General features: G+C 45.1%; 1 protein-coding gene across 1 annotated transcript in view; it reads right to left on the reverse strand.

The window, feature by feature from the left end:
- Window positions 1–27,120, reverse strand: part of ENPP2 (ectonucleotide pyrophosphatase/phosphodiesterase 2) — a 639,793-nt gene that overhangs the window by 494,347 nt on the left and 118,326 nt on the right. Inside the window, 2 exon segments of the mRNA XM_029591948.1 lie at window positions 3,719–3,816; window positions 5,157–5,217. Of these exon segments, the coding sequence (XP_029447808.1) occupies window positions 3,719–3,816; window positions 5,157–5,217 (159 nt within the window).

Genomic DNA, 27,120 nt, shown 5'->3' on the forward strand with positions numbered 1-27,120 from the left:
GCTTTCCAGATTGATTTGGTACGTGGATTCTTGTGGGGTCCAAAGTCCCTGAATTTTTAGGTCGCCTAGATGGGCTCCCCAACACTTCTTGGAGGCATCCATTGTGAGCGTTAGCTGATGAGGGGTCAACCGGAAGGGGGCACCTGAGGATAGGTTGTTGGGGAAGAGCCACACCGAATATCTGCTTTCATTGGAGTCTTTAGGCCCCATTGTAAGTGACTCATATGTAGTCTGGTGTGGGGAACTACATAGATGGTTGCCATGTGACCTAAAAGTTGAAGAACTTGGCATGCTGATGCTTAGTGTCTGTGCAATAGGCTCTGAGCTAATGCCGTAAGAGTCTGAATTCTGTCTCTGAGAAGGTAGGCTTTCTCGTCTACCATATTGATGAGAGCCCCTATGAATTTAAGAAGTTGTGTAGGCTATAGGTGTGATTTCTCGTAACTGATGAGAAATCCCAGAGTCTGGAGACAGTTGATCGTGCGTAACTTATGTGCTTGTAGCGTAGATGGATCCGATGTCACTAGCAACCAGTCATCCAGATAAGGGAATATTTGGATCAATAGCTGTCTGAGATGAGCCACCACCATTGCTAGGCATTTCGTGAACACTCTTGGGGCTGAAGACAGGCCAAATGGCAGAACCCTTGTATTGGTAGTGCATGTTCTGAACCCGAAAACAGAGGTCCTTCAGATCGATGGAGCTTAGCCAATCGTGGGATGTAACAGTGGCAAGATGTTCTTGAGAGAGGTCATCTTGAACTTTTCTTTCAAGATATGTTTGTTGAGGTCTCGTAAATCCAGAATGGGACGGAGACTCCCAGACGTCTTTGGGATGAGGAAGTATTGGGAATAGAATCCCTGATTTTGTTGTTGAAGAGGGATTGTTTGAATAGATTTTTAAGTTTGCAGATTTGCTACCTCTGCGTTGAGGGATAATGAGTGGGAATATATATTCCGCAGAGGAGTGATGTGAGGGAGGGATGGAACAGTCAAGAAGTTCAGATGATAACCTTCCCTGATGATATTGAGCACCCATTGATCTGTTGTGATGGAGTCCCAACTGCTGAGGAAGGATTGCAGGTGTCCTCCTATGAACTTTGGTGGTGGTGGCTCTACGGTACTCAAAAAGACTGTGGTTGTTTCTGCTGTGGTGCAGGTTTTTGCTTCTGTTGCCTAGATCTGCCCCTTGTTGTAGTGATTGGGAGGAATTCCTGGGAGGCGGATATTGTTGAGACCTGTAGTGTATAAATGGTCTGGAGTATGGTCGTTGATAAGACCTCCTACGATAAGAGGGATAAAATCTGGTGAGGGAGAGTACAGCCATGCTCTGCTCCTTTAAATGAGACAGTTTCTCCGAATTTGTCTCCAAATAAATTGTCATCCCCACATGGGATATCGGCCAGCTTGTCATGAACATCATCGCGGATCACACTCGCCTTTTGCTAAGTGAGTCGTCTGGCTGCTATGGCAGAAGTGGAGGCTTTGCCGATGATTCAAGGCCACGTATATTGATCGCAGTAAGTGTCAGATACCTTCTTCGATGTCCAAAAAAGGTTGTGGAAGAGTGTTATCCTCTGCTAAACAAAGTGAGCGTAATTTCTGAAGACTCTCGTACAGATAGTGGGTTGTATAAAATTGGTGGTGTATTCTAGTGGACAACATCGCAGAGTGGTATACCTTTTTGCCAAAATCATCTAGGCATTTGTTTTCACAGCCCGGCGGGGCACTGGCATGTAACTTGGTACGTTTTGCTTTTGATAGTGCTGATTCTACCCCTATGGGGTGATGAGGGAGTTGAGAATTTCGTAAATGGTTGAGTTTCGCATCTTGTATTTTATGTCTATTTTTCTAGAGGCAGGAGTTGTAAAAAAAGGTGTTTCCCATAGTTTATGGAGAACTTTGTTTAGGACCGAGTGGGGAGGTAATGCAATTGGTTCTGGGGGTGTTTCGAAGATTCTCAAAATCCCCATCATTTCAGCCCTGGGATCAGGGACCTTTCCGGTCTCTACTTGAAGGAGGTTACCCACTTTTTCTATAAATTTAGCATATGTTAGGTCTTCTAGGGGAGAATAAGGCTCCGGTAGACCTTCTGGCGGGTCAGATGGCTTTCCTGTGGAAGAATTTATTGAAGATGTAGATAGTTGCGTATCAGGGATTAGTGGTGGGGCCGGTTGTAGGTATTATGGTTGGGTCCGATGGTCCAGGAACCGGTGATGAAGGTGGAGAGATCTGAGGGGAGTCTGATGGTGGAATCTCCTTTGTTTGCTCCAGATCCTTGAAGAAGGAACTCAAAACCTCAGAAATTTTCATCATTGCAGAAGCTGTTAAGGTACCTTGAGGTGGCATGTGTAGCTGTGTAGGAGACGGCCTTGTTGGAATGGCAGCCAATAAGATATCTTCAGGAGATGTTCGTTTGAGCTGAGATCTTGGCGGAATGATCTGAGATGGTCGAAAACGCTTACCTAGGGGAATCTGCAATGAAGGAGATAGCCTCTTGGAGCGAGACACTGAGTAGAGACCTGAGTAAGAATGCTCGCTCATTGATGTGTGACTTGAAGAGTGGGATTCTGGAGCAGAAAGAATCTCTACATCAATATCTGGGCTTATACTTGGAGCCCTTGGAGACTCATGAGTATGCTTTCTCTTCTCTTTTCTTTTTTGAGAGGAATGCGTCAATGAATGTTTGTGATGAGTCGTGAGGTGATGTCGCTTCTCATGAGAATGACTATACCAACTACAACAATATTCCGTTATGACTGTTTATTAAATTCTAACATTAATTGAATCTGTAGCTATTTTTCATGAGATGGCATTGACTGCGCCGGTCGTGCGCCGAGCTTCAGCCATGCGTCGGCTTTGTTTTATGTTTCTTCTGCGTCGATGCTGTCGGCGCCGAAGAACGGGGTCGACCGGACCCAGAGCCCTGCGACTCTGTCGACGCAAATCCCGATCCTTTTTTGTGCTGTACCGCTGCCAAAGCCTCGGCTCTTTTGGGAGGCCCCCAAGGGTGTATCAGACCCTGGCCAGGTACCCGACACGGTGCGTCTCAGCTTGGTGGGTCCCAGGGAGGAAGCCCTCTTGGTATGGGCCTCACCCTTCTTCGATGGTCCCGGCGAAGAGTGAGCTGAAGTCGGTGGGGCAAAGGAGCCCGTCCTCAGATGCTCCATGTTGGCTGCTCCGGACGTTGGGCCCTCGGAGACATGCGACCACACACTCTGCACGAGGCTTGGTCGTGGTCTGAGCCTAGGCAAATGTAGCAATAATTATGTCCATCGGTGATGGACACAATGTTGCCACACTGGCAGTATTTAAAGCTAGATGGCTTCGGAGCCACCTGGAATCAAATCCAGTCAGAGATAACGTGAAATATCACTGAAAAGAATTCCTGTGAGGAAAAAAGTCGCTGAGAGGAAAAACCCTGCGTGCAATCGGCTCGCGGAAAAAAAGAAACTGAAGAGGAGAGGGAATCGCGCAGGAACACCACCGCGCAGATGCACAGAATCAAAGCTCTGTGACTGAGGAAACTCTGCCTACTTGGGGTCGCAACGCTTCCCAGACAGCATGGCTAATTCATCCCTGCTATCGACGGGAAATCAATAGTAAATTCTCTCCAAGGGTTTAGAGATAGAGATAGATAGAAATAGGTAATACTGAAACCATGAAAGACATCTTCAGAAGAGTCATGCTTGAACAAGAACTATAGCTGCTATACATACTTAGCTTTTCAATGTTGGGCATAACTTTGCTCCCTTTCTTCATGTATGAAGCACGGAAGCCATCCGACGAAAAGATAATCAAAGGAGGGCGGGCAAAGCTAAAATAAATATGCATGCAAACGTTATGCCCTAGGCAGTACAGTAGCACAATAAAAAATACTTTTTGGGTAAAAATAAGTTATCAGAGCATTCCAGCACCTGACACTAAACTGTGACCATCAGCTAATAAATCTTATCCTTGGCAGATATTTTATGGAATTGATATATTTTTGCCAGCGGCTGTAAGTGGATACAAACAATTGGAAGACTATTTTCAGACACCGGTTGTATGGGCCATTCTACTGGAAGGTCCTCTGAAAATCCAGTATAATTGTAACTTACATAAAGGTAAGTTTTTCCATCACAAGTTCCAATCCTTTTCAGACTCTGGACCCATTTATTCACTGAATTCGGCTAATAGACCAATTCCTGTTCAGAGATCAGGTCACTGAGTACAGTGAATAAATTAACTCAAGTGCTGGGAGCTGTCAAAGTCGCACTTTGTATTCCTCTTCCCAGCTCAGCTTGGGGAAAATGGGAATTCCAGGTTACGCCAGTGGGTGGATTGGGGGGGGGGGGGGGGGGGGTAGAGAGGAGGTGGTGGCTCCCCCATTTACATTTTCAAATCACCGGAGGCAGATAGGGTGCTGGGGTAGGAGAGGGGACTAGGGAAAATGGGGGAGAGATGGAGGTCCTGGGAAGCTGGCATCACAAAGTGACTATATTCAGAAAATGCTGAATGGTCTAAATATTTAGGTGCCTTTCTTCAGCCCAAAAATTAAAGCCCCTAAATTCAGATGAAAATAGGTCCCTAAATCAGACTGTGTCTAAAATCAGGTGTTTAGCATTTTCTGAATATTGAGATCACAATGCCTTCCACTAACTCAATTATGGTCACTCTGGAGCTCATTATATAGTGATCTTCCACCCCTTTGGCTATATAATCCAATTAGTAATTTCCCATGTTTTTCAGAAGAAGAAATTTTGAGGATTCAAATTACATAAGGCTTTTCAGATTTTGTCAATTTGTAGTCATATCTCTCCTTTTCTGTTGAGCAAAGTAAGATGAGGACAAAGTTCTGGCTTCTTGTAGAAGCACTGCTTTTTTAAATACTGACCCTTAAACAGACTGATCAGGAAAAGAAAAAATATTCTCCAGAAAACGAAAAAAAAAAAAATTGCAGAAAAAACATCTGCAGAGCAGAGAGAGAGGGGATGGAGAAAAACTGTACCAGCTTTTTTTTTGTATGTATAGCAGGCACTGCTGCTTTAAAGTGCGTCTTCACTGGAAAATAAAGTACAGTATCTATAGCTACTCATAGTTTAACAACTATTTTTGCATATATATGTTTGTTACTTCAGTTTGATGCAAAAGAAAGGGGAAGATTACATAGCCTACCCTGCTGGGCATTCTGGAGACTTTATCTCCTCGCAATCATCCTCCACCCAGTGCGTTTCTCCTAAAAATAAATAAATAAATAAATAAATACATAAATAAATAAATAAGTAAGGAAATGTCACACAATTTGGATTAAGGTCTCATGTCAACAAAAACATATTAACACTGCAAATTTTGATGCAAGTGTAGCCCATCATTGTTTACTGCTTTGGTACATTACAGCACCCCCATACTGAGATTAATAATGATTCAGATTATATTTATTTATTTGATTTATGGAACTTGAACATACTCCAGTGAGGGAGTCTTGTCTATAAAGATCTCTGGCTGGAGTGAAAGAGGGAGGATATGCTGCTTGAGCTCTGCTAACACTATGCAGGCTTAGTGGATCCAGTTCTCTGTAGAGCAATTGTAAGCTCCAGGGAGATTATGCAAACTAATTTATTAGGATTTCTTCCAATTTGGTGTTATGCATTAAATCAAGGGTGCTCAAACCCAGACCTTGGGACCCCCCCACCATCCCCAGCCAGTTGGGTTTTCATGATATCTTTAATGAATATGCAGGAGAAATATTTGCATACTTAGGAGGTAATACATGCAAAAGATCTCATGAATAATCATTAGGAATATCCTGAAAACCTGACTGGCTGGGATGAGCCCCGAGGACTGGTTTGAGCATCCCTGCATTGCATCATTACATTATCTTGCAGAGAGTTCCAAGATGTACTTTATTCTACAAGCAAGAAGAATTCCTAAGTTTGGTCGTAATTAGCACCAAGATTATTTACCATCTTGCCAGTGTACAGACTATTCAGGATGTGACAAATTTATCAAACACCTACCCCTGGCTGGCAAGATACTCTTCTTCCAGTCTTGTTTCCTTGAGGTGAGGAAACAGCTATCACTTCACCCTGGTTCTGATTAGTTCCTCAGTAGGAGGAAGAAACCTCTCCACACCATGGCTTTGGACCTCTCCTCTTCAGGGGAGGATCCCCTGCAGGACTCCACTCCCAATGGGAGGGTCTCAGGACACACCAGCCCATTGGCTGGCAGTCCCTCTCAAATACCCCCCCACCCTGAGAAAAGCAAAATGAAAAAAAGGGCAAAACCCACCAAAAGCTGCACTTTTTGCCTCCAGCTATATCTTTGTCACCCAGTCATAGAACCCCACATTCATACCCCTTAACCAAAATCACATCACATTAAACTGCAATCTCACTTCTTTATAAAAAAAAAAATGCCATCCAGTAGTTATTTGATAGTGCTAAAATAGCAAACACAATATTTCCCAAACAAGTCAAACATAATAATTGCAGGGTTTCCCCCACCCAGAACATCTTGTGCTCCTAGAAACCAGAGTCTCAATGTGGGGTCTCCCCACACAGAAACTGCAGGCTAACAAAATACCTCTCCTCTGTCACCGATACAGAAAACAGATAGACCATCACCAAATACAAAATAAGATGACCATAAAGCAAGGGTAGGCAGCTCCGGTCCTGGAGTGCAGGCCCAGTAGAGGAACTGGTGTCACATGGGCAAGGAGGAAGAGATACCATCACAGCAGCAGCAGGAGCAAGAGCTGGCTACAGCATCAGCTGCATGGAAAGAAAAAGGAGACTGCAAAGAATCGCTGATCCACACAGCCAGGAGGAAGTGGTAGAATAGTTAACAGGAGCAGAAGCTAGGTCAGCTCCCATGGCCCAAACAAAGAGTTATCGTACCATCGTGTGTGTGTGTGTGTGTGTGTGTGTGTGTGTGTTAGTCCTCTACAATCAATACTCTTGTTTGTCTTAACTAGATTGTAAGCTCCATGAAGAAGTGACTGTCTTATGTCTATCCATTCAGCACTGTGTATGTCTAGTATCACTTCAGAAATGGAGTGTGTGTGTCAGTGTGGGACGATGTGTGTCTCTATGAGAGAGGAGAAAGTCTGTGTGCAACAACCTCTCCTTACTCTACCAATTCTCACTCTCATGCCTGCTGATCCTCAACAATCTAGATATGAAGTTACCAGATATAGCGAGCAGGGGAATCTTTTTATAAGTTCTAATTACTGAATTGTACTTATGTCCACTGTTTTGAAAAATTGTATTGGCATTTGTAGAATTTTGAAAAAATGTATATGCCTTTATAATAATTGCATGTTAGTTCAAAATAGCTGACAAACAGAATATTTATTCTTCTTATTTATTTTATTTTAGATTTTTATATTCCGCTTTTTGGCATTTCAAAGTGGATTACATTCAGGTACTGTAGTATTTCCCTATCCGTGGAGGGTTTACAATAGGAACAATTGGTTCTTACCTGCTAATTTTCATTCCTCTACTACCTCAGATCAGTCCAGACTCCTGGGTTTTGCCTTCCTCCCAGCAGATGGAGACAGAGAAAGTTTCGCTGACACTGGCATATAACCTGGTGTGCCACCTGCAGTCTGCCAGTATTGACCTGTACCCAAGCCAAGATGCCACTGTACCTAAACCAACATGCCTACACTTAACACATCTCTCACGAACGAGCAGCAAGATGTGGAAAAACCCCTTAATGGAAACGATCCTGTCCAAACCTTTAGATCAAAAGAAAACTAAAAGGTCAACCTGTGCCAACCTTCAGATTATTTACAATAACAGATCGAGCAGACTCTCCAAACTTCTCACCCCCCAAACTGGGCGGGACTCTGGACTGATCTGAGATACAAAGGAATGAAATTTAGGAGATAAAACCCAATTTTCCTTTCCCTGTACTTACCCAGATCAGTCCAGACTCCTAGGATGTACCAAAGCTTCCCTAAACAGGCTGGGACTGCGACCGCTCGAAGTAGACTATTTATTTATTTTATATACCGACATTCGATCTGAGATATCACACCGGTTTACATTCAGGTACTGTAGGTATTATCACCAAAGCCCATGGTATTTATTTATTTATTTAATAACTTTTTTATACCGACTTCGTAGGACACATCACGCCGGTTTACAATTAACTCAAAAGATGGAAGAATTACAATGAATAAGGAGCCGGGGGAGGGAGCAGGCGAGAAAGGGGAAGGGGGGTCAGGAGAGACAGAAGAGAGGAAGGAGAAAAAGGGCAGAAATGAATGAGGAGAGAGGAGCAACCATAACCAAAACCATAACAGCAGAGGGAACTTATTTACAACATTTCATTATATTACATCAACCAGGGCGGAGTACATAGGATAAAAGTATTGGATGAGTGCAGCTACAAATTTTACGACATATACAAAGAGCAAAAGGAATAGAGGATGGAATCTGGGTGGCGGGGGGGAGGGTGTCTAGGTTTGGTTAACATCTGGGTAGGCCTGCCTGAACAGCCAAGTCTTGATGCCTTTTTTGAAGGTGAGCAAGCAAGGTTCAAGACGGAGATGGGTGGGAAGTGAATTCCAGATGGTAGGACCCACAATGGTGAAAGCCCTTCTCTGGTGGTGGTAAGGTGTGCGATTTTGAGGGGTGGGGTATGCAGGGTGCCCGCAAGGGAGGATCTGGCAGGACGATTAGAGGAGCGGAAATGGGGCATTTCCTTGAGCCAGTCGGAATTGTTTTTATGGAGCACGTTATGAAGGATGGTAAGGGTTTTATATTGAATGTGGAAAGGGATGGGTAGTCAGTGCAGATCCTTTAGTATGGGGGTAATGTGCTCTCTTTCTCTCTCCATGAAGTTAGCATGGGGCACATTTAAAACTAATCGGAGAAAGTTCTTTTTTACTCAACGCACAATTAAACTCTGGAATTTGTTGCCAGAGGATGTGGTTAGTGCAGTTAGTATAGCTGTGTTTAAAAAAGGATTGGATAAGTTCTTGGAGGAGAAGTCCATTACCTGCTATTAAGTTCACTTAGAGAACAGCCACTGCCATTAGCAATGGTAACATGGAATAGACTTAGGTTTTGGGTACTTGCCAGGTTCTTATGGCCTGGATTGGCCACTGTTGGAAACAGGAAGCTGGGCTTGATGGCCCCTTGGTCTGAACCAGTATGGCATTTTCTTATGTTCTTATACGGGTGTCGATTATGATTCTCACCATGGCGTTCTGTAGGATTTGTAGGGGTTTAACAGTAGAGTATGGGAGGCCTAGGAGCAGGGAGTTACAGTAATCCAATTTAGAGAGAATGGTATTCTGCAAGACTAAGCAGAAATCCTGTATATGGAGTAGTGGCTTGAGCTTTTTAAGGATGTGGAGTTTGTAAAAGCCCCACTTTAGCAAGGATTTAATGTGTGGTTTAAAGTTGAGGTGCTGGTCTAGTTCGACTACTAGGTCGCTTACAGAGGGGGATGGGGAGTGGGTTAGAGTAGAAAGAGGAGAGGTGGAGGGAGCTGTGCGTTCTGGTTGATTAGATATGATGAGTATTTCCGTTTTTGCTGCATTAAGTGCAAGGTGGAGGTCAGATAATAGGGAGTTAATAGAGACTAGGCAAGATTCCCAGAATTGTAGGGATTCTTTAAGCGTATTTTGAATGGGGATAAGAATTTGCACATCGTCAGCATATAAGAAGAAATTCAGGCCTAGGTCAGAGAGGAGGTGGCAGAGGGGCAGTAAATAGATATTGAAAAGGGTGGAGGATAGGGAGGATCCTTGGGGGAACGCCTTGCGTGAGTGGAATGTGAGCTGATTCAGATTTGTCAATTTTTACTAAGTATTCTCTGTGGGAGAGGTAAGAGGAAAACCATGATAATGCTGTGTCAGCAATACCTATCTCTGCCAGCCGGGAAAGAAGGATTTGGTGGTTGGCCGTATCAAAGGCTGCTGAGATATCTAGGATGGCAAGTAGAAACAATTTCCCTTGGTCCATGCCTATGAGGATAGTGTCTGTGATTACTAACAGGAGATTCTCAATATTACGACCCTTACGGAAGCCAAATTGGGATGGGTGTAGGATATTGTGGTCCTCGAGGGGGTCAGTAAGTTGAGTATTGACTACCTTTTCGAGGATTTTGGAGAGGAAAGGTAGGTTAGATATAGGTCGGTAGTTTGATGGGTCAGTGGGGTTGAGGGTGGGTTTTTTAAAGAGGGGCTTGACAACGGCAAGTTTGAGGGTGTCTGGGACTTTGCCAAATGTAAGTGAGCAATTAATTATATCAGCTAGGGATTTAGCAATGGTGGTGGGTATGGAGAGAAGGGTTTTAGAGGGGATTGTGTCTGCGATGTGGGAGGCTGGTTTCATCTTTTTTAAGATGGTCTCTATCTCAAGGGTTGTTGTGAGGTCAAGGGAACCAAAACTGATGCCATTATGGTTTGGGAGAGGAGGAGAAGTGAGTTTGGGTTTAGTGGGGAAACACATGAGAATGTTGGAGATTTTGTTGTTGAAGTACTTTGCAAGCTCTTCGCATTTTTCCTTGGTGTTTTCTTCGTGGGAGGTGGGGTGGGAGGATTTTGTAAGATCTGCGACATAGGAAAAGAGAGCATTTGAGTTGAATTGATAATCATAAATTTTGGATGAGTAGAAGTCCCGTTTAGCTTTGAGGGTGGCTTGTCAGTAATTGTGCAGTGTGTGTTTTGTATACTGCCTTTTGTGGGGGGGGGGGGGGGGAGGGTTGTCGGCGCCATATGCGTTCCTTCGATCTGAGGTTCTGCTTTAACTTTTTTAGTTCGTTGGTGTACCATGGTTTTTTATCTATCTGTGAGGGAGGGATTTCTTTATGGATCATGGGGCAGAGTTCATCGGCTATAGTGTTGGTGATGTTGTTCCAAGAGTGCAGGGCTGCATCTGGACTAGACAGGTCAAGGTTCTTAGCTGCTTTTTCAAACACTAGGGAGATGGCCTCTGAGGAGCAAGGTTTACGAAAAGAGATAGTTTTCTTCTGTGTTTGAGAGACCACAGAGGGGGTGTTAAAAGTAATAAGGGCATTGATGATGAAGTGTTCGGACCAGGGGATGAGGGAAGCTACAGGGGTGTTAGGTACTGAAAAGTGGGAGTTGACAAAGAGGAGGTCAAGGGTGTGACCTCTTTGTTTGTTGGTGTGGCAATAAGCTGTCTAAAGCCTAAGGCTTTGAGGGTGACCAGAAGGGTTTCACAGGCAGGCGTTGCAGGGCTGGCATCCACATGGAGGTTAAAGTCTCCGATGTACCCACAATCAGGCTCGGAAGATTAAATATAACCAGAGAGAGAGAGCATTTTCTGTGGCGGGCCCCTTACTTTGGAATTCGCTCCCCAATGCTCTAAGACAAATTACTAACCATAAAGAATTTAAAAAAAAAAAAAAAAAAAAAAAAAAAAAAAAAATCGGTAAAAACATACCTATTCAAAGTAGCTTTTGCAGAACTTGAAGAAATGAAATCAGTTTGAGATCTCATATATTGTTTCTGTGACTATCCAGCGATTCATATTGCTATAAACTAGTACGCAGTGATTCATATTGCTATAAAGCATATGATAACATTTTGGGAAACCTAGCTTTATTTTAAAATTCCGACATCTGTTTTTGTAAAACGTAATATAGTTAATTATTTAATTTAAGAACATATTAGTTAGAATTAGGGCTTAAAGTATACATTGTATTTTTTTTCCTTAACTACTTTCTTTCATTTACTTTTTGTGTTTTTATTTTATTAGATGTTTTTATTTTTATTTTATCTGACGTTATTCTAATATCTGTAAACCGTTTTGGTCAAATTATTATTTGTGAAAGACTGTATAGAAATCTTTTAAAATAAAATAAAATAAAAATAAATAACTGCAGGGATGTCGGTCTTAAGATTGTCTACAATAAATTCAATGAGGGGGGAAGGGTCAAGTTTGAGTAGGCTAGGGGGGGGGGGGGGTGTAGATGAGGCAGACCTGAAGGATGGTAGATTTAAATAGCCCAATTTCTAATCTGGGCGGGGGGGCGGGAGGGTTGAAGTTTAAGGTTGAGGTGTTTTTTGGCAGCCAAGAGTAACCCTCCACCTCTTTTTTTGGGTCTTGGGATAGAGAAGATGTCATAGGTTTGTAGGGGGAGGTGGTTAAGGAAGACGTTATCTGATTCCTTTAGCCAAGATTCAGTGATGGCGCATATATCGGGATTGTCATCTGTGAGCAGGTCGTGGAGGATGGGTGCTTTTTTGAGGATTGTACATTGATTAAGGTTATGGCTAGCTTGGCTAGACCTAGAAATTGGGTGAAGGGTAAAATCATGATGGGTACTAATGATTTCCGGGAGATAGATGGGTGTGTTTGAGATGTGTTGGTTTTGCGCAGGTGGGGGTGGTGCAAGGTAGGAATAGTCAAAAGACACATTTCAGATAGCTAGTAAGAGTACAAATATGTAGAACAAATGTAGTCCGCTTTGTTAATTTAGAAAACGGACTATATTTGCTCTGTTTGTTAGAGTGCGGAGTCTGTTAGCATGTTAAGTGAGAGTCCGTCAGATGAGAGCGAGTCCGTTGAGAGAGAGTCGGTCTGTCAGAATGCTGCGTGAGAGCTTGTAACTGTGTAACTGCTAGGGTTTGACCGGACGAAGATTGCTGTTATGCTGCCTCTGGTGCGCACGAAGGGGCGCCCCTTTGTCGCGCTCCTTAGGCGCGCGGCGCCAGAGGCGCTCACTCTCCTCTTTTAAAGGTCCTGTAGTGTCCCACGTCGCCGCCTTGTGAGTGTGGGTGGGCGGAGTCAAAGGAGGCCAGCGCTGGTAGGGCTCAGCGGCTTCCTGCTAGGCCTGCGGGGGGCGTCGCGGTCTTGTCCGGGCACGTTTGGCGGTCCGTTCAGTGATCAGAAAGCAGCGCAGCCTCGAGGAGGTAGCCGGGGGCCGGCTCGTTTGTCCAGGAGGCACAGGGCTCGGCTGGGGCCTACCGTGGAGGTGGGTCTCGGTTGGGCCTGCGGTGGTTGTGCGTCCGGCGGCTCGGGGCCTGCAGGGGACAGCTGGTCGTGGCATCCGAGTGTCCGGGGCATCCGAAGGGGGTTTGGAGGCTGGTCGAGGCATCAGAGAGGGTCCGGAGACACTCAGTCTCCTTTTTTAAAGGTCCTGTAGCGTCCCATGTCACCACCTTGTGAGCGTGGGTGGGCGGAGTCAAAGGAGGCCGGCGCTGGTAGGGCTCGGTGGCTTCCTGCTAGGCCTGCGGGGGGGCATCGCGGTCTTGTCCGGGCACGTTCAGCGGTCCGTTCAGCGATCGGAGAGTGGCACAACCTCGAGGAGGCAGCCGGGGGCCGGCTCGCTCGTCCGGGAGGCGCAGGGCTCAGCTGGGGCCTACTGTGGAGGTGGGTCTCAGTTGGGCCTGCGGTGGTTGTGTGTCCGGCGGCTCGGGGCCTGCGGGGGACGGCTGGTCACAGCGTCCGAGGGTCTAGGGTGTCCGAAGGGGGTTCGGAGGCTGGTCGAGGCATCACCAGAAATTAGAAATAGAAATCTGCAGACAAAAACTGCACTTTTCTTTGTTCTAGCATCCATTCCAGTTTCATCCTCTCCCCTCTTGTTCCCTGCAGCTGCCAGGGAGGGGAGGTTAGACTGAGGAGCAGAAGAGTATGAGAGTCCAGAGGTATCTGGACTATCACCAGAGCCCATGGTATCTGGAGCATGGACATCCAAATGGAAATGTCTGGCGAAAGTGTGCAACGATTTCCATGCAGCCACCCTAATAATCTCTTATGGCAACACCTGCTGACATTCGACCTAGGATGCCGCCTGTGACAAAGTAGAGAGGCCTCAAGCCGATTGGTATACATATGTCAGGGCCGCGAGATTCCTAACTTATTGCCTCTCTTAACCACCGTGCAATGGTAGCCTTCAAAGCCATCTGACCCTTCTTTGCACCACTCCATAGCATAAAAAGATGATCAGACAGCCTAAAGCTATTAGTGACGTTAAGATAACAAAACAAGGCACGCTTCACATCCAAATAACTCAACTCTTTCTTATGAAGTACCGATGCATCCAGGTTTGGACAAGCTGGGAGCTCCACTGATTGATTCAAATGACAAAATGACACCGCCTTCGGCAGTAAAGAAGGAACTGTACGCAACACGACTCCCACCTCCATTATCTTTAGAAAAGGATCCTTGCATGACAGAGCTCATATCTCCGAAATTCTTCTAACAGAACAAATTGCTACCAGAAAGATAACCTTTAGGGAAAGATCCTTCAACATTGCCCTTCGAATTGGTTCAAAACGGAGCCGCACACGACCCTCTGAGAATCCAATCAAGATTCCAGGGAAGACACAACTTCCATGCCAGATGTCGCAATGTTTCTCCCCCCCCCCTGAAAAAACCCACCACATCAGGATGTGCAGGTAAGGATGCACCCTGCACCTTGTCCTTAAGACAGACTATAGCCACCACTTGAACTCAGAGTTAAAAGGCAATCATTTTACCAATCCTTGTAAGAAGGACAAAATGTGCGCCATCGACGCCCGAATAGGAGTAACACACTGCTCTTCACACCAAATCTCAAAAAACTCTTCCACACCCACATACAGGCCAAAGATATCAAAGTTTTCCTGGCCTGCAACAGGGTGGAAATCCATTATCCCTCAAATGCTTGCTCCCAATAAACATGCCATGAGACAGAAGCGAGACACCTGATCTGAAAATACAGGATCTTGATGCAAGAGGTTGGAGAGATGAACGAGCCACCGCAGCCCATCCACTGTGAGACCGAACCAATCCACGAACTAGGATACTCCGGCACTACTAGACTCACCTCCCCTGGATGACTCTCCACCCGCCATAAGACTTCGCCCACCAGCGGCCATGGTGGAAAAACATACAGGAGAATCCCTTGCAGCCTAGGGAGCACTGTTTTTGCCCTCGGGAACAAGGGGGAAGAACTGGCCATTGCCTCGCCTCCTGTTCCACTCCCCCCTCCAAAGACACCACAGGCCGAGGGGATGTCTCAACATGGGCAAACAAACACTGTAGTAGTCAAATTGCTGTCAAACGGAAAAAGAGCAAGGTCTGAATCGCTATCAGATGGCAAGTCTCACGGATAGCAAGGCGCTTGGATCTGTTAATTCCCTGCACCTAGCTGTCTTGAACTTCGGCTCTAGGCAGCTTCCTGTGCACACACCAATGCCACCTGGTCGTACACACACCCCTCCAGGATGCACACAAATACATGCTCAAGACTAAGTCATGGTTCTACTCGCACAAGTAGCTGTGCAAATACGCGCTTGTATAGGCCATGCTTGTATGCGCACAAGTAGCTGTGCAAATACACACTTGTATAGGCCATGCTTGTATGCGCACAAGTAGCTGTGCAAATACACGCTCAAGTTTAGGTTGTAGTCTTAGGCGACAGAGTAGCTGCACCAATATGTGCTCCATTTTAGGTTATGCCCTTACGTACACAAAGTGCCTATACAAATGCGCGCTCAAGCAACTGCGCCAATATGCGCTTAAATTTAGGCCGCAGCCTTATGCACACAGATCCCTGCGCATGAAACCGCCACGTGGCAAGAGTTTGCGCACATGCCTATGCACATGAAAAAAGAACCGCTGCCGTGGACTACCATATGGCTAAGTAAAGCCTGACTGCACCCTCCGTGCGTTTAGGCCCAGATCCATTTAACATCCAGCATCAAAAATCATTGGCCTGAAGAGCTGCTCACCAGCTTAGGCCTCTTGACTATCCGAGAATCCATGGAGACTGAGACCAAGAGCCAGCATCCTGCTAAACACACTTTGCGCATAAGCCAGTTAAAATAGTCAGGCGACCTCTACCAAAACCAAAGACTCCTCCTCCGTGCAAGTGCCTCTCTGCACCTCTGCGGCACGGGGAACCACCGGTGATAGTTGAGGAGGGGATTCCCCTACCTTTCTCGCCAAAGCTGCTAGAGAATCAAAAATGGCCACTGTTTCCGCCCTGATAGGGAAAGCTTCAGCGCTAGACCCCGTCACCCACGAGGCTTGGTCTACCAGTGCGGTCATGCTAGATGCAGGCTCACGAATGCTTTTCCTGCATACATAGAATGTTACTCCCTGCACCTGTGACACCACCAGCATCTCAATGAAGCAGGGGAACAGACCCTCAGCACCACGGAGCCAAAGCCTGGCCTCCTCTGCAGGCGACAAGCTACTAAACAAAAAATCCCATCACTGAGCTGCTGAGATTTCCAAGTCCACGCCCTGCAGGAGGTGATCCAGACTGAGCCACCACGAGAGGCTGGCGCTGACTAATGGAGGAACTGGTAGCGGAGCCGAAATTCCCAGGAGATCGGTTTCCAGCGGAAAAGCAAAGCTCTTTGTAGCGGCCACATGTGAGCCAGAGCCCACGGTACCACATCTATCGTGGAGGCCATGGTACCCAGAAGCTGCAGATAATCCCAGGCGGTGGGAGGCAGAAGGATCCAAAAACGTCGTACCTGCGACTGAAGAGCCAGCGCTCTCTCCACTTGGAGAGAGACCTTGCCCACAGCTGTACTGAAGTGCGCCCCCAAGAAGTCGAGGGACTGTGGCGGGGTGAGCTGACTTTTGGCAAAATTGACAGCCCAGCGACTGAAGAAGATGCAGAACCCTGCCGATGGCTTGCTGACATAGGTCGCTGGACTTTGCCCGGATGAGCCAGTCATCGAGATAAGGGTGGACCAAGAAGCCTTCCTTCCGCAGAGCCGCCGCCACAACCACCATGATCTTGGTGAAGGTTCGAGGCACCGTGCAAGGCCAAAGGGCAAGGCCTGGAATTGGTAATGATGCCCCAAGATCTTGAACCGTAGAAAGCGCTGATGGTCCTTTCGGATGGGAATATGAAGGTAAGCCTCCGTCAGATCCAACGAGGCAAGGAACTCTCTGCGGCATACCACTGCAATCACTGACCGAAGGGACTCCATCCGGAAGTGAGGAATACGGAGAGCCCTGTTGACCATCTTGAGGTCCAAGATTGGCCGGAAGGACCCCTCCTTTTTGGGCACCACGAAGTAGATGAAATAGTGGCCGTGCCCATATTCCGGTAGAGGCACTGGAATGATGGCCCCAAGGATACGGAGGCAATCTAGAGTCAGGCGGACAGCCTCCCGCTTGCTGGACGGACAGCATGGGGAGAAGATACAACTGTCCCGAAGAGGCCGAGCAAATTCTAAAGCGTAACCATGTTGAGAATATCCAAGACCCAACGGTCTGAGGTGATATCGGTCCACTCCCTGAGGAAGAGGGAGAGGCACCCCCCCCCCCCTATTTTGGGAGTCGAAGAGTGGACTGGCAACACCTTATTAGGAGGTGTTAGAGGCTGCTCCTTGAGAAAAGGTATCGTGAGCGGGCCGCGACCAAGACTGCGATCTAGAAGCAGGAGACTTGTGCACCGGAGGTCTAGATTGTCAGAAACTGTGCTGTCCCCGGAAACGGGTGCGCGAGGCACTGAAGACCCTTGAGCTGCAAGGACGGTCCTCCGGCAGCTTATGCACCTTATTGTCGCCCAGCGACTTAATTAGCTGGTCCAGTTAGTCTCCAAACAGCAATTTCCCTTTGAAAGGAAGCGAACCCAGCTGAGCCTTAGATGAAGAGTCCGCGGACCAGTTTCGTAGCCAAAGGAGACGCCTCGTCAACACCATGAACACCATGGAGCGCGCCAACACCCGGAGAAGATCACATAAGGCATCCGCCCCATATGAAATAACCGCTTCCAGGCGCTCCGCTTGCTGCGCCTCCTCCAAGGAAAGGTCTCGGGAAGTAAGAAGTTGCTGGACCCACCTTAACCCTGCTCGCTGCATCAAGGAGCTACAGACTGCCGCTCGGACACCCAAAGCGGATACTTCAAAAACCTGCTTCAAATAAACCTCGAGTTTGCGGTCCTGCAGATCTCGCAAGGCAGCACCTCCCGTAACCGGGATGGTAGTCCTCTTTGTGACAGCCGTCATCGCAGAGTCCACCTGAGGCACCATGAGGAGCTCCAGGTACTGCTCTGGGAGTGGGTATAGCTTGTCCATGGCCCTGCCGACTTGCAGAGATGCCTCAGGGGTGTCCAATTCCTTAGTTATCAAAAGCAGGAAATTAGGATCAAATGGAAAAGTTTTAGCAGGCGGACGGAGCCCTGCCAGAACCGGATCTTCCTTCTTGGAAGTGGAAGTGGGCTCCGGAGACTCCTGTGGAGGGTCTATATCTAATTCCTCCAGGACGTGAGGAATGAGGTGGTCCAGTTCATCCCGTTGAAAAAGCCAAAGAACCCTGGGGGCCATCGCCTTCTACCTGCAAAGCTGGGTCATCCGGATCCGGGTCCACAAAGGGGTCCTGAGGAGGGGCTGGTAGAGGGAGCTGCAATATCACCCTCACCTGAGAGGCTGATGGAATCACAACCGAACCGGGAGTGACCCCCAGCCCTCCCTGGGACTCCCCCACCCTAGGGACCTTCGGTGGGGGAGAGGGCAAAACTGGATCCTGCTGCTGCTGTTGCTGGCTCAGCTGAGCCAGATAGGCACTGTGCATTAACAAAACAAAGTCCGTCGAAAAAGGCCCGGGGGCAGGAGGCGGCAGAGCAGGAGATCCTCCCGAGGCAAACCCCCATTAGGCAAGTCCACCGGGGTGAGAATCGGGGGCGAGGGAGCCAGAGCGAGGGCCAAATCAGCATTGGAATGTACAGAGGCAGCATCGGAGGAATCCAAGATGGCCACCGTTCTCACGTCAGATGGGAACGGGGTTAGCCCTGCAACACCCCAGCGCGATTTAGCACGTGAAAAAGTGCGTCCGTCTGGCCTGGAGGAACCCTCCTCACCGGGGAGGCACCTGGCACAAAGACCCTCCCGAGACATGTGGGGCATCGCACAGCCCACGGCATGGAGGCAAGGCAGAGAAGACCTCCGAAGGCTGCCTGCAGCTGAGAGACCACGCTGCTTTCCCAACGAGAGCTTGACCCTGGAGAGCAGGTACACCACCAAACTCTCCCTCGTTGTGACTCTGCTTGTATTAATATTCTGTGTTTTGTTTTTTTTATCTCTGTCAGAGGAATGTCATTTCTCTGACCGATGAGAGCTGCTGCTGACAGCCTGCGGGTCGGCAAAATGAGAGAGAGGCTGGACCACCAGCTTACACCCCAGGAGCAGAAGACAAAACGCTGAAAAATCAAATATACACTTACCCCAAGTCAGGGAACATGAAATACAGAGAGAGAGAGAGAGACCAGCCCCTGATAAGAGTCCTGCCTGCAAATTCAGACCCAAGAGCCAGAGAAACTCTCCTAAACTTCCCTTTATTATTAATTTATTATTATTATTTTTTAAGTCAGATCCATCCAACTAATTAGAGCAAAACTAAACAACTATACCTGTTAAGCTGAGTGGGGAACCGTAGGTGAGACCCGCATCTGCTGGAGTCAGAGGAATACTGAGGGGACACAGAGGACGCTCTTACTGATAAGGGTCCGCCTTCTTAGCTTTTGCTCTGACTCCATCTGCTGGAAGGGGGAAACAACCCACGGTCTGGACTGATCCAGATACGTACAGGGAATGGTTTTATTGACCTTTCTAGATGGGCGTCTGACACAGCGTTTCATTGTGATCTTTAAGTTGCGCACTGCATCTTGCACTTTATCTCCAAATAAGTTTTTGCCAGTGCAAGGTAAGTCAGCCAGTCTATCTTGAACCTCAGGCCTGAGGTCTGATGCTTTCAACCATGCCCATTTTCCTGGCACTGATGCCGGTTGCTGCCATTCTGGAGGCTGTTTCGACGAATCATAGGCTGCACATACTTCGTGCATCCCAGCCTCAAGGCCTTTATGTATGACAGTATTGAGGGTGTCCTGATGTAGTTGTGGAAGAGTTTTTGTTACTTCCTGAATCTGTTTCCACAGATTTCTTTGGTATTGCATAATGTACAACTGATATGAGGTAATTCTTGACAAGAGCATGGAGCCTTGAAACATTTTGATACCTAAATTATCCAAAAACATTTGCTCTTTGCCAGGAGGTGTTGACAAATGTGGACGAATCCTCCTTGATTTCTTTTGTGCTGACTCTACCACAACAGACTGATGTGGGAGTTGAGGTTTTTGGAAACCGGGTATATGCTGTACCAAATAAGTAGAATCTGTTCTTCTGTTCACTGGAGGAACAGTGCAGGGATGTTCCCAAAGTCGATGCTGCAGGTCTACCAGTACTTCGTGTACTGGTATAGCCATTATTCCTTTTGGAGCATTAACCAACTAGAGTACCTCCAATGTCCTATGCCTTGTATCTTCCTCTGTTACTAGTTGAAAAGGGATTGTTTCTGATATTTCCCTTATGAAATTGAAAAGGAGAGATCTTCAGGTGGTGACTTTCTCTTTTCCTCTGGTGGAGAGGGTTCTGACAAGATATCTTCAGTAGAAGAATCAGTATCTACATCTTCCCAGGTATCTGAAAAGGTGTGTGGTTGAGGACTTGAAGGAGGAATAAAGAATGGCGTTGAAGGAAATAAAGTCATTGATGGATCCTTCAATGGTTTTGGTTGATGCTTTGGTGGCATCGATGGTAACGGTTGTGGCACAGATGACACCGAGGAAAAACGAGGACATCTCGATCCCAAGAGTCCTGATGGTCCCCGCATCGGTTGATGCATCTGTGACTGTGGATCAGAGTCGGTGCCTTTTTCATCAGACGACGCAGAAATGGATATAGAGTTTTTTGGAGGCTGTGTCGGTTCCTTGGCATCGGTGGCCCTGTTGTGTCGGTAGGGCACTGATCAATGCATCGAGTTTTGTAAGTAATGGTACGAACATCGATGGCTCCGGCATCGGTGCTGGTGTGGGGGCCGGCACCAGTGGATGTAGATCGCAGAAGGCATCGATAACTGCCTGGCGGATAAATCCGTCCAGTTCCTCCCATATAGCTGATGAAAACAGAGCAGCTACAGGGGGTGGCAGACTTGGCGGAACTGGCTCCTCCACAGATCCCTGTGGGAGCACAGTACCCAGCACAGATATCGGTGGGGATTGCCATGGACGTTCTGGTGTCGAGGGCATAGTCTGCTCCTCTAACCTTGTCCTCTTCGGGGGTGGCTGGATAGCCATCAAAGCTGCTCCAGAATAAGTGCCGGTACCGGGCATGGATTCCTTTTGGTGCCGGTGTCAAAGTTTTTCACGGTGCTCGGCCCAGTCTTTCCCCAGTGCAGAGGTAGATTTTGTCGATGACTTTGATGGAGTCTGAGACGAGTGGTCAACAGTGCCTTCATGTACCCGGCAGGTCTTTATCATCACTTTTTTGGATACCTCTGCTGGTGAAGGTTGTGTAGACGTTGATGGAATTAACTAGTTTAAACAGAGTTTCCATTTTTTCCAGTCGAGCCCGCCTACCTTTCGCTGTCATTTCGGCACATTTAGGACAAGAAGAAACATTGTGTGCAGCGCCAAGGCATAAGATGCACTCGTCATGGGGGTTGGTTATCGACATAGTACGAGGGCACTGAGGGCACTTTCTAAACCCTGTTGCCATGATGACAAAAGGTTGAAGCCTGTCAGCCGTCGATGGCCTGCAGGCACCGAGGGACTGTGAGAACGGTTTTGACGGCAAAACTAAGTGTTTTACTCACTAAATCGGAGAAAAAATTAATTTAAATGGGAGACCCCCTATGAGGGGAACATTTTTCTGAAGAATTGTTAATATTTTTTCCGTGAGGAAAATTGTGTGAGGAATCACACAGAGCTCCTAACCGGGAGGCAAACTGTAGCATGGAAAAAGAGAGACTGAAGGGAAACCCCTTTGGTTCGAGGGATAATAGCATGCTGGGCATGCTCAGTAGGCTCACTGTGCCAGACAAAAGTTTCTAGAAACTTTGACAGAAAGTTTTCCGTGATAGGGCTCTGTCCGCAACGTCACCCATATGTGAGGACTATCATCCTGCTTGTCCTGGGATAAAGGGAAAACACTTTGTACTTTTTTTTTTTAAATCAAACTTTAAAAGATAAACAAACACTTCCCTGAAGCAGGACTGCAGCACTGGTCATCCTCTTGGCGTGGGTTGGAGGAGGGGAGGGAACCGGCACCACCAGTTATCCCCCCCTCAGTGGCAAAAGGACTGAAGCAAAGAAGGGGCTTAGAACCCCTTTCTCGTCCAAGCCTCAACCAGAATGGATGGCCTCACCAGGACCTACCAACCTTCTAGGAGGAACTCTTCCAGTTTAAGATTGTAATTATTTTTTTTTTAAACTACTCAGACTGCAGGTTTTGCACCACTACCATCTGCTGGAGACAGAGATCTGGGTACGTACAGTTTTGTACCAGAGGCAATGGAGGGTAAAGTGACTTGTCCAAGGTCACAAGGGACAGTGGACTTGAACCCTGGTATCTCCAGTTCATAGCCTGCTGCTCTAACCATTTTTGATTGATTTATTTTATGAGGCATGGTATTGTTTTTGGTTTTCCATTGTTGAGGTGCATACATAGTCTGGCTTTTTGCATTTTCCCGTTCAGTTTTTGTCGGCACATTCCTGTTATAATTTATAGTCTCCTTATTGTAGATTTGATGAGGGTCTGTCTGTGTTCTGCATATATCTGAGGTATTTTATCAGCATAGTTTCTGTGGCAGGATCTATAGTAGCCTGGCTTCTTCTGTTTTCCTAACAGGATGTATACTGGTGTAATATTTGCTGTGTTACCTTTTCATAGATAGAGTTTTTCTGTTTGAGTGTTGTCTGTGCTGTTTTGGTCTGGAGGTTTGTGGTATACAAAAGTTTTAAATAAATAAAACATACTGTATTTGTAATTCAGTTTACTCACGGCTTTGAGTGCCAAACCCACACCAAACATGCATTATGCCAGGCCTAATATGGATTCCAAGCGTCATATTTTGTTTTTTTGCAAGATTTTCTGGTTGGTACCACAGCAGTGCATGTAAATATATATACATGCTGTGATATTTTCACCTCTGAAAAATATATGTTAAATGTTTTCTATCATGTAAAATCTATTATAAATGTATAATTTTTAATTGTGTGTGGTGAGAGCCTGACCAGGAAGGAAGGGGGTTACAAAGCTGTAGCATTTGAACCTACTTGCCTACAGCAAGCTCTCTATTCAAGTATCCGCAGTGACCTTTGTTTTCAGTTTTTATTCTATTTTTCCTGGCAATTTATTAGCATTTATTGCAACAAGACAATTATATTTACCTAGAAAAATGACCGGTTATTTTCCTCCACCGATTTATCCCATTTTTGTTCATTTTTGTAGTTAACTGATAAATTTCCAAGAAAAATAAAATCTGAAAATGAAGGTCCCTATCTACTATTAAACTGGGAGGTAATAAATAAATATGAATTAACTATTTAGTCTAGCACTGGAACCTGTTGGGCCCCACAAGACTCTGCCCAAAAGAAACAATGGAAACCATGAATTAATATTTTTATATTTTCAACCTACAAATTTCACATCACCTTTTTTTTTCTGAATCTTTCATCACGGTTTAACTATGCCTAAATTATAGCATTGATTTTAATTTAAAATACTTTTCTAAACCGTCGTTAAGTTAGATAACCATCACAATGGTTTACAGTGAGGCACGATAGAGAAAAATATGAGTGGTATAGAATACAAATTAAACATGTGCCAACATGGTACGGTAACATTTTAGTATAATAAACTATGTGTTTAATTTAAGCCTGTTAGGAAATTGGTATGCAGTTCAAAATTAACATTAATATGCATTTATAGGTTAAAAACAACTTGGTGCGTCCTTATTAATCAACTGTTTTTCTCCATCTCTTTGTCTTTATAAAAAGCTTGTTTGAAGAGCCAGGTTTTTAGGTTAGATTTGAATATTTTCAAATTTCTCTGCTAGTAGATGACATATTAGTAGTAAGTAAATATTAAAGAGTGTTGCAGACAGAGCTGATCCCTGTGGGATACCTGTTAGCAGTGTGACTTTATCTGAACGTGTATTTTGATTTGTACTTGGAAACATCTATTGTTTAAATATGACTCAAACCCAGTTTATTGTTTGTTCATGAGTCCTATTTCTTTCAGTCTGTTGATTAGTATTTTGTGGTTTACTGTGTCAAATGTTGCGGAGAGATCTAATAGAACCAGAATGTAGTGTGTTCCTGTGTCAAAGCCTCTTAAGATATTATCTGATAGAGCTAATAGTAAAGTCTCTGTACTGTAATGTTGCAGAATCCTTGTTGAGCTGGGTATAATATGTTGTTACTTTCAAGGTGGTTTGACAGTTTTTGTACTGTTTTTCAATTAGTTTGGCTATTAGGGGGTAAGCTGGAGACTGGTCTATAGATGCTAAGATTTAGGGGGTCGAGGTTCTTTTTCTTAATGATTGGTTTGATTATGGCTCCTTTCAAGATATCTGGCATTACTCCTTCATTTAGTGAGGATGATGATTTTAGTTAATGTTGGTGTACTGTATTGGCTAGTTTTTTTTAATTCTGTAAAGGGTATGGTGTCTATTACGTGGGTAGCAGGGTTCATTTGATTTATCATTTTCTAGACTTCACTGTATGATCTCTCCTCAAATTCTGACCATTAACTGACGTCCCTAGTGGGCATCTTAATCTCTTGTTTTATTGTGTTAGGGATTTTTTTTCTTAGGTTGTCAATTTTATCTTTAAAGAATTGAGCTACATCATTACATTAGTTGTCTTGTAGGGTAAGTTGATTGTGTTTATTGTCACTAATTAGGTTTTTCACTATGTTAAATAGGGTTCTGGCGTTATTTGCAAATTTTTCTGTTTTTGAACTGTAGTATTCTTTTGGTGTCTAATATTGTTTTTGTAGAAGGCTAGTTGTTTCCTGTACTTTGTTAAATTATCATCAGTTTTGTTATTTTTCCATTCTTTTTCTTTCTTTCTAAGGGTCCGTTTTACTTCTTTGATTTGTTCACTATACCATGGATTATTGAGTTTTGGTTCTTTAATGTGTGCCATTTTTAGAGGGTTTAATTCATTAGCTAAAATGGTGGTTCTGTTTATCCATTCGGTTGTTCCGTTGTGGCTATTTGTGTAACTTATGTGTGTTAATTCTTCATTTAATTTGTCTTAAAGAGACCAACATGTAAGTCGTATCTTCTCCTCCCCTATTATAGTTGGAAGGACTTGAAAATCCAGAATCTAATTATGTAAGGTTCTTGTAGCATGGTATTTCTTTTATTGCTTTTATTCTTATCCTTATTTTTCCCTTTCCTCCATCTCCTCAGGATCCCTTAATAATAAAAACTTAAACACATAAATGACCTTCCATTCCAATTTCTTTTTACCTTATTAGGAACATTGCTCCCTAGCAGGATTGACTGCACACCAACCCATTTCTCTTCTTAACAACTCCAAACAACTCATTAATTGCAACACTCTCACTCCATCCTGTGCCCTCAGTCAGAATCTGATTCGTAGAACTACCGCATTCAAAGGACTCCCAAAAAGATATGAATAGCCCTGCTTTCAGTCTCTTTCCCTTTCTTCCTATCAATTCCTCAAGGACTGTCATAATTTTTCCCCGTCCCCAACCACCAAATGCCAGGTCTATCCTTTCCCTTACTCCCCCTTTGATTATTAGAACATAAGAACATAAATTGCCATGCTGAGTCAGACCAAGGGTCCATCAAGTCCAGCATCCTGTTTCCAACAGAGGCCAAACCAGGCCACAAGAACTTGACAAGTACCCAAACACCAAGAAGATCCCATGCTACTGATGCAATTAATAGCAGTGGCTATTCCCTAAGTAAACTTGATTAACAGCCGTTAATGGACATCTCCTCCAAGAACTTATCCAAACCTTTTTTGAACCCAGCTACACTAACTGCACTAACCACATCCTCTGGCAACAAAATCCAGAGCTTTATTGTGTGTTGAATGAAAAGAATTTTCTCCGATTAGTCTTAAATGTGCTACTTGCTAACTTCATGGAGTGCCCCCTAGTCCTTCTATTATCCGAAAGTGTAAATAACTGATTCACATCTACTTGATCTAGACCTCTCATGAATTTAAAGACCTCTATCGTATCCCCCCTCAGCCATCTCTTCTCCAAGCTTAACAGCACTAACCTCTTCAATCTTTCCTCATAGGGGAGCTGTTCCCTCCCCTTTATTCATTTTGGTTGCCCTTCTCTGTATTTTCTCCATCGCATCTATATCTTTTTTGAGATGCGGTGACCAGAATTGTATACATTATTCAAGGTGCAGTCTCACCATGGAGCAATAAAGAGGCATTCTGACATTATCTGTTTTATTAACCATTCCCTTCCTAATAATTTCTAACATTCTGTTTGCTTTTTTGACTGCTGCAGCATACTGAGCTGACGATTTCAAATTATTATCCACTATGATGCCTAGATCTTATTCCTGGGTGGTAGCTCCTAATATGGAACCTAATATGGAACCTCCATATGGACATTCCAGTAGGAGCACTAAGAGGAGAGGATCACCTTGCTGGTGGCTGAAAGGAATCAGTAAGTTTTTGCTTGGAACATTGTCTTTTTTTTAAAAAAAGTATTGGGGCAAAGTTAACTATTTGGGAATATTATTTAGTGTGTTTGTGCTTTTAATAGTCAGTAAGCTAGCGAATAAACAAGTTAGACTGTTTGTATTTTTAAATAGTCAGTAAGGCAGCTAGTAAGCAGTAGTTTATTGTGTATATTTTTAAAAGTCTGTAAGGAAGCTAATAAGCAGAACTTAGTGTATGTATTTAAAAAAAAAAAAAAAAAAAAAGTAGCCAGAAGCTAGAAATAAGCTAGGAGCAGTGTATACCTAAGTAAAAAGGTTGAAAAGTTCGATTCAGTTAATCACCTTGGAAAGGTGTTGAGGTAGTGTAATTTGGTTTGAATAGGTACCAACATTTGTTAATCAAGAGAGCAGTGAGTCACTCTGGCTGACTAACTGAAGTTAGACTGTTGGTATTTCCCAACCAACCCACCCCTAGCTCATCCTTTAATTTATAGGCAGGAGCCACTTTCCAAAAAAAAAAAAAAAGTAACAAAACTTTGAGAGTTTGATCAGTCCCCAGTAGGCCACTACCAGACATATAGTGAATTTCACCAATACATTTAAAGGACATTAATTAGACACATTCCTACTCCCATACCAACCTAAAACATAACTAGGAACTGAACAAATTGAGATGAAGGCAGCAGTCCAGTAGCAAGAAGGGGGCTTCC

Source organism: Rhinatrema bivittatum, chromosome 2 (genome assembly GCF_901001135.1).
Source record: "Rhinatrema bivittatum chromosome 2, aRhiBiv1.1, whole genome shotgun sequence".
Taxonomy (NCBI): Eukaryota; Metazoa; Chordata; class Amphibia; order Gymnophiona; family Rhinatrematidae; genus Rhinatrema; species Rhinatrema bivittatum.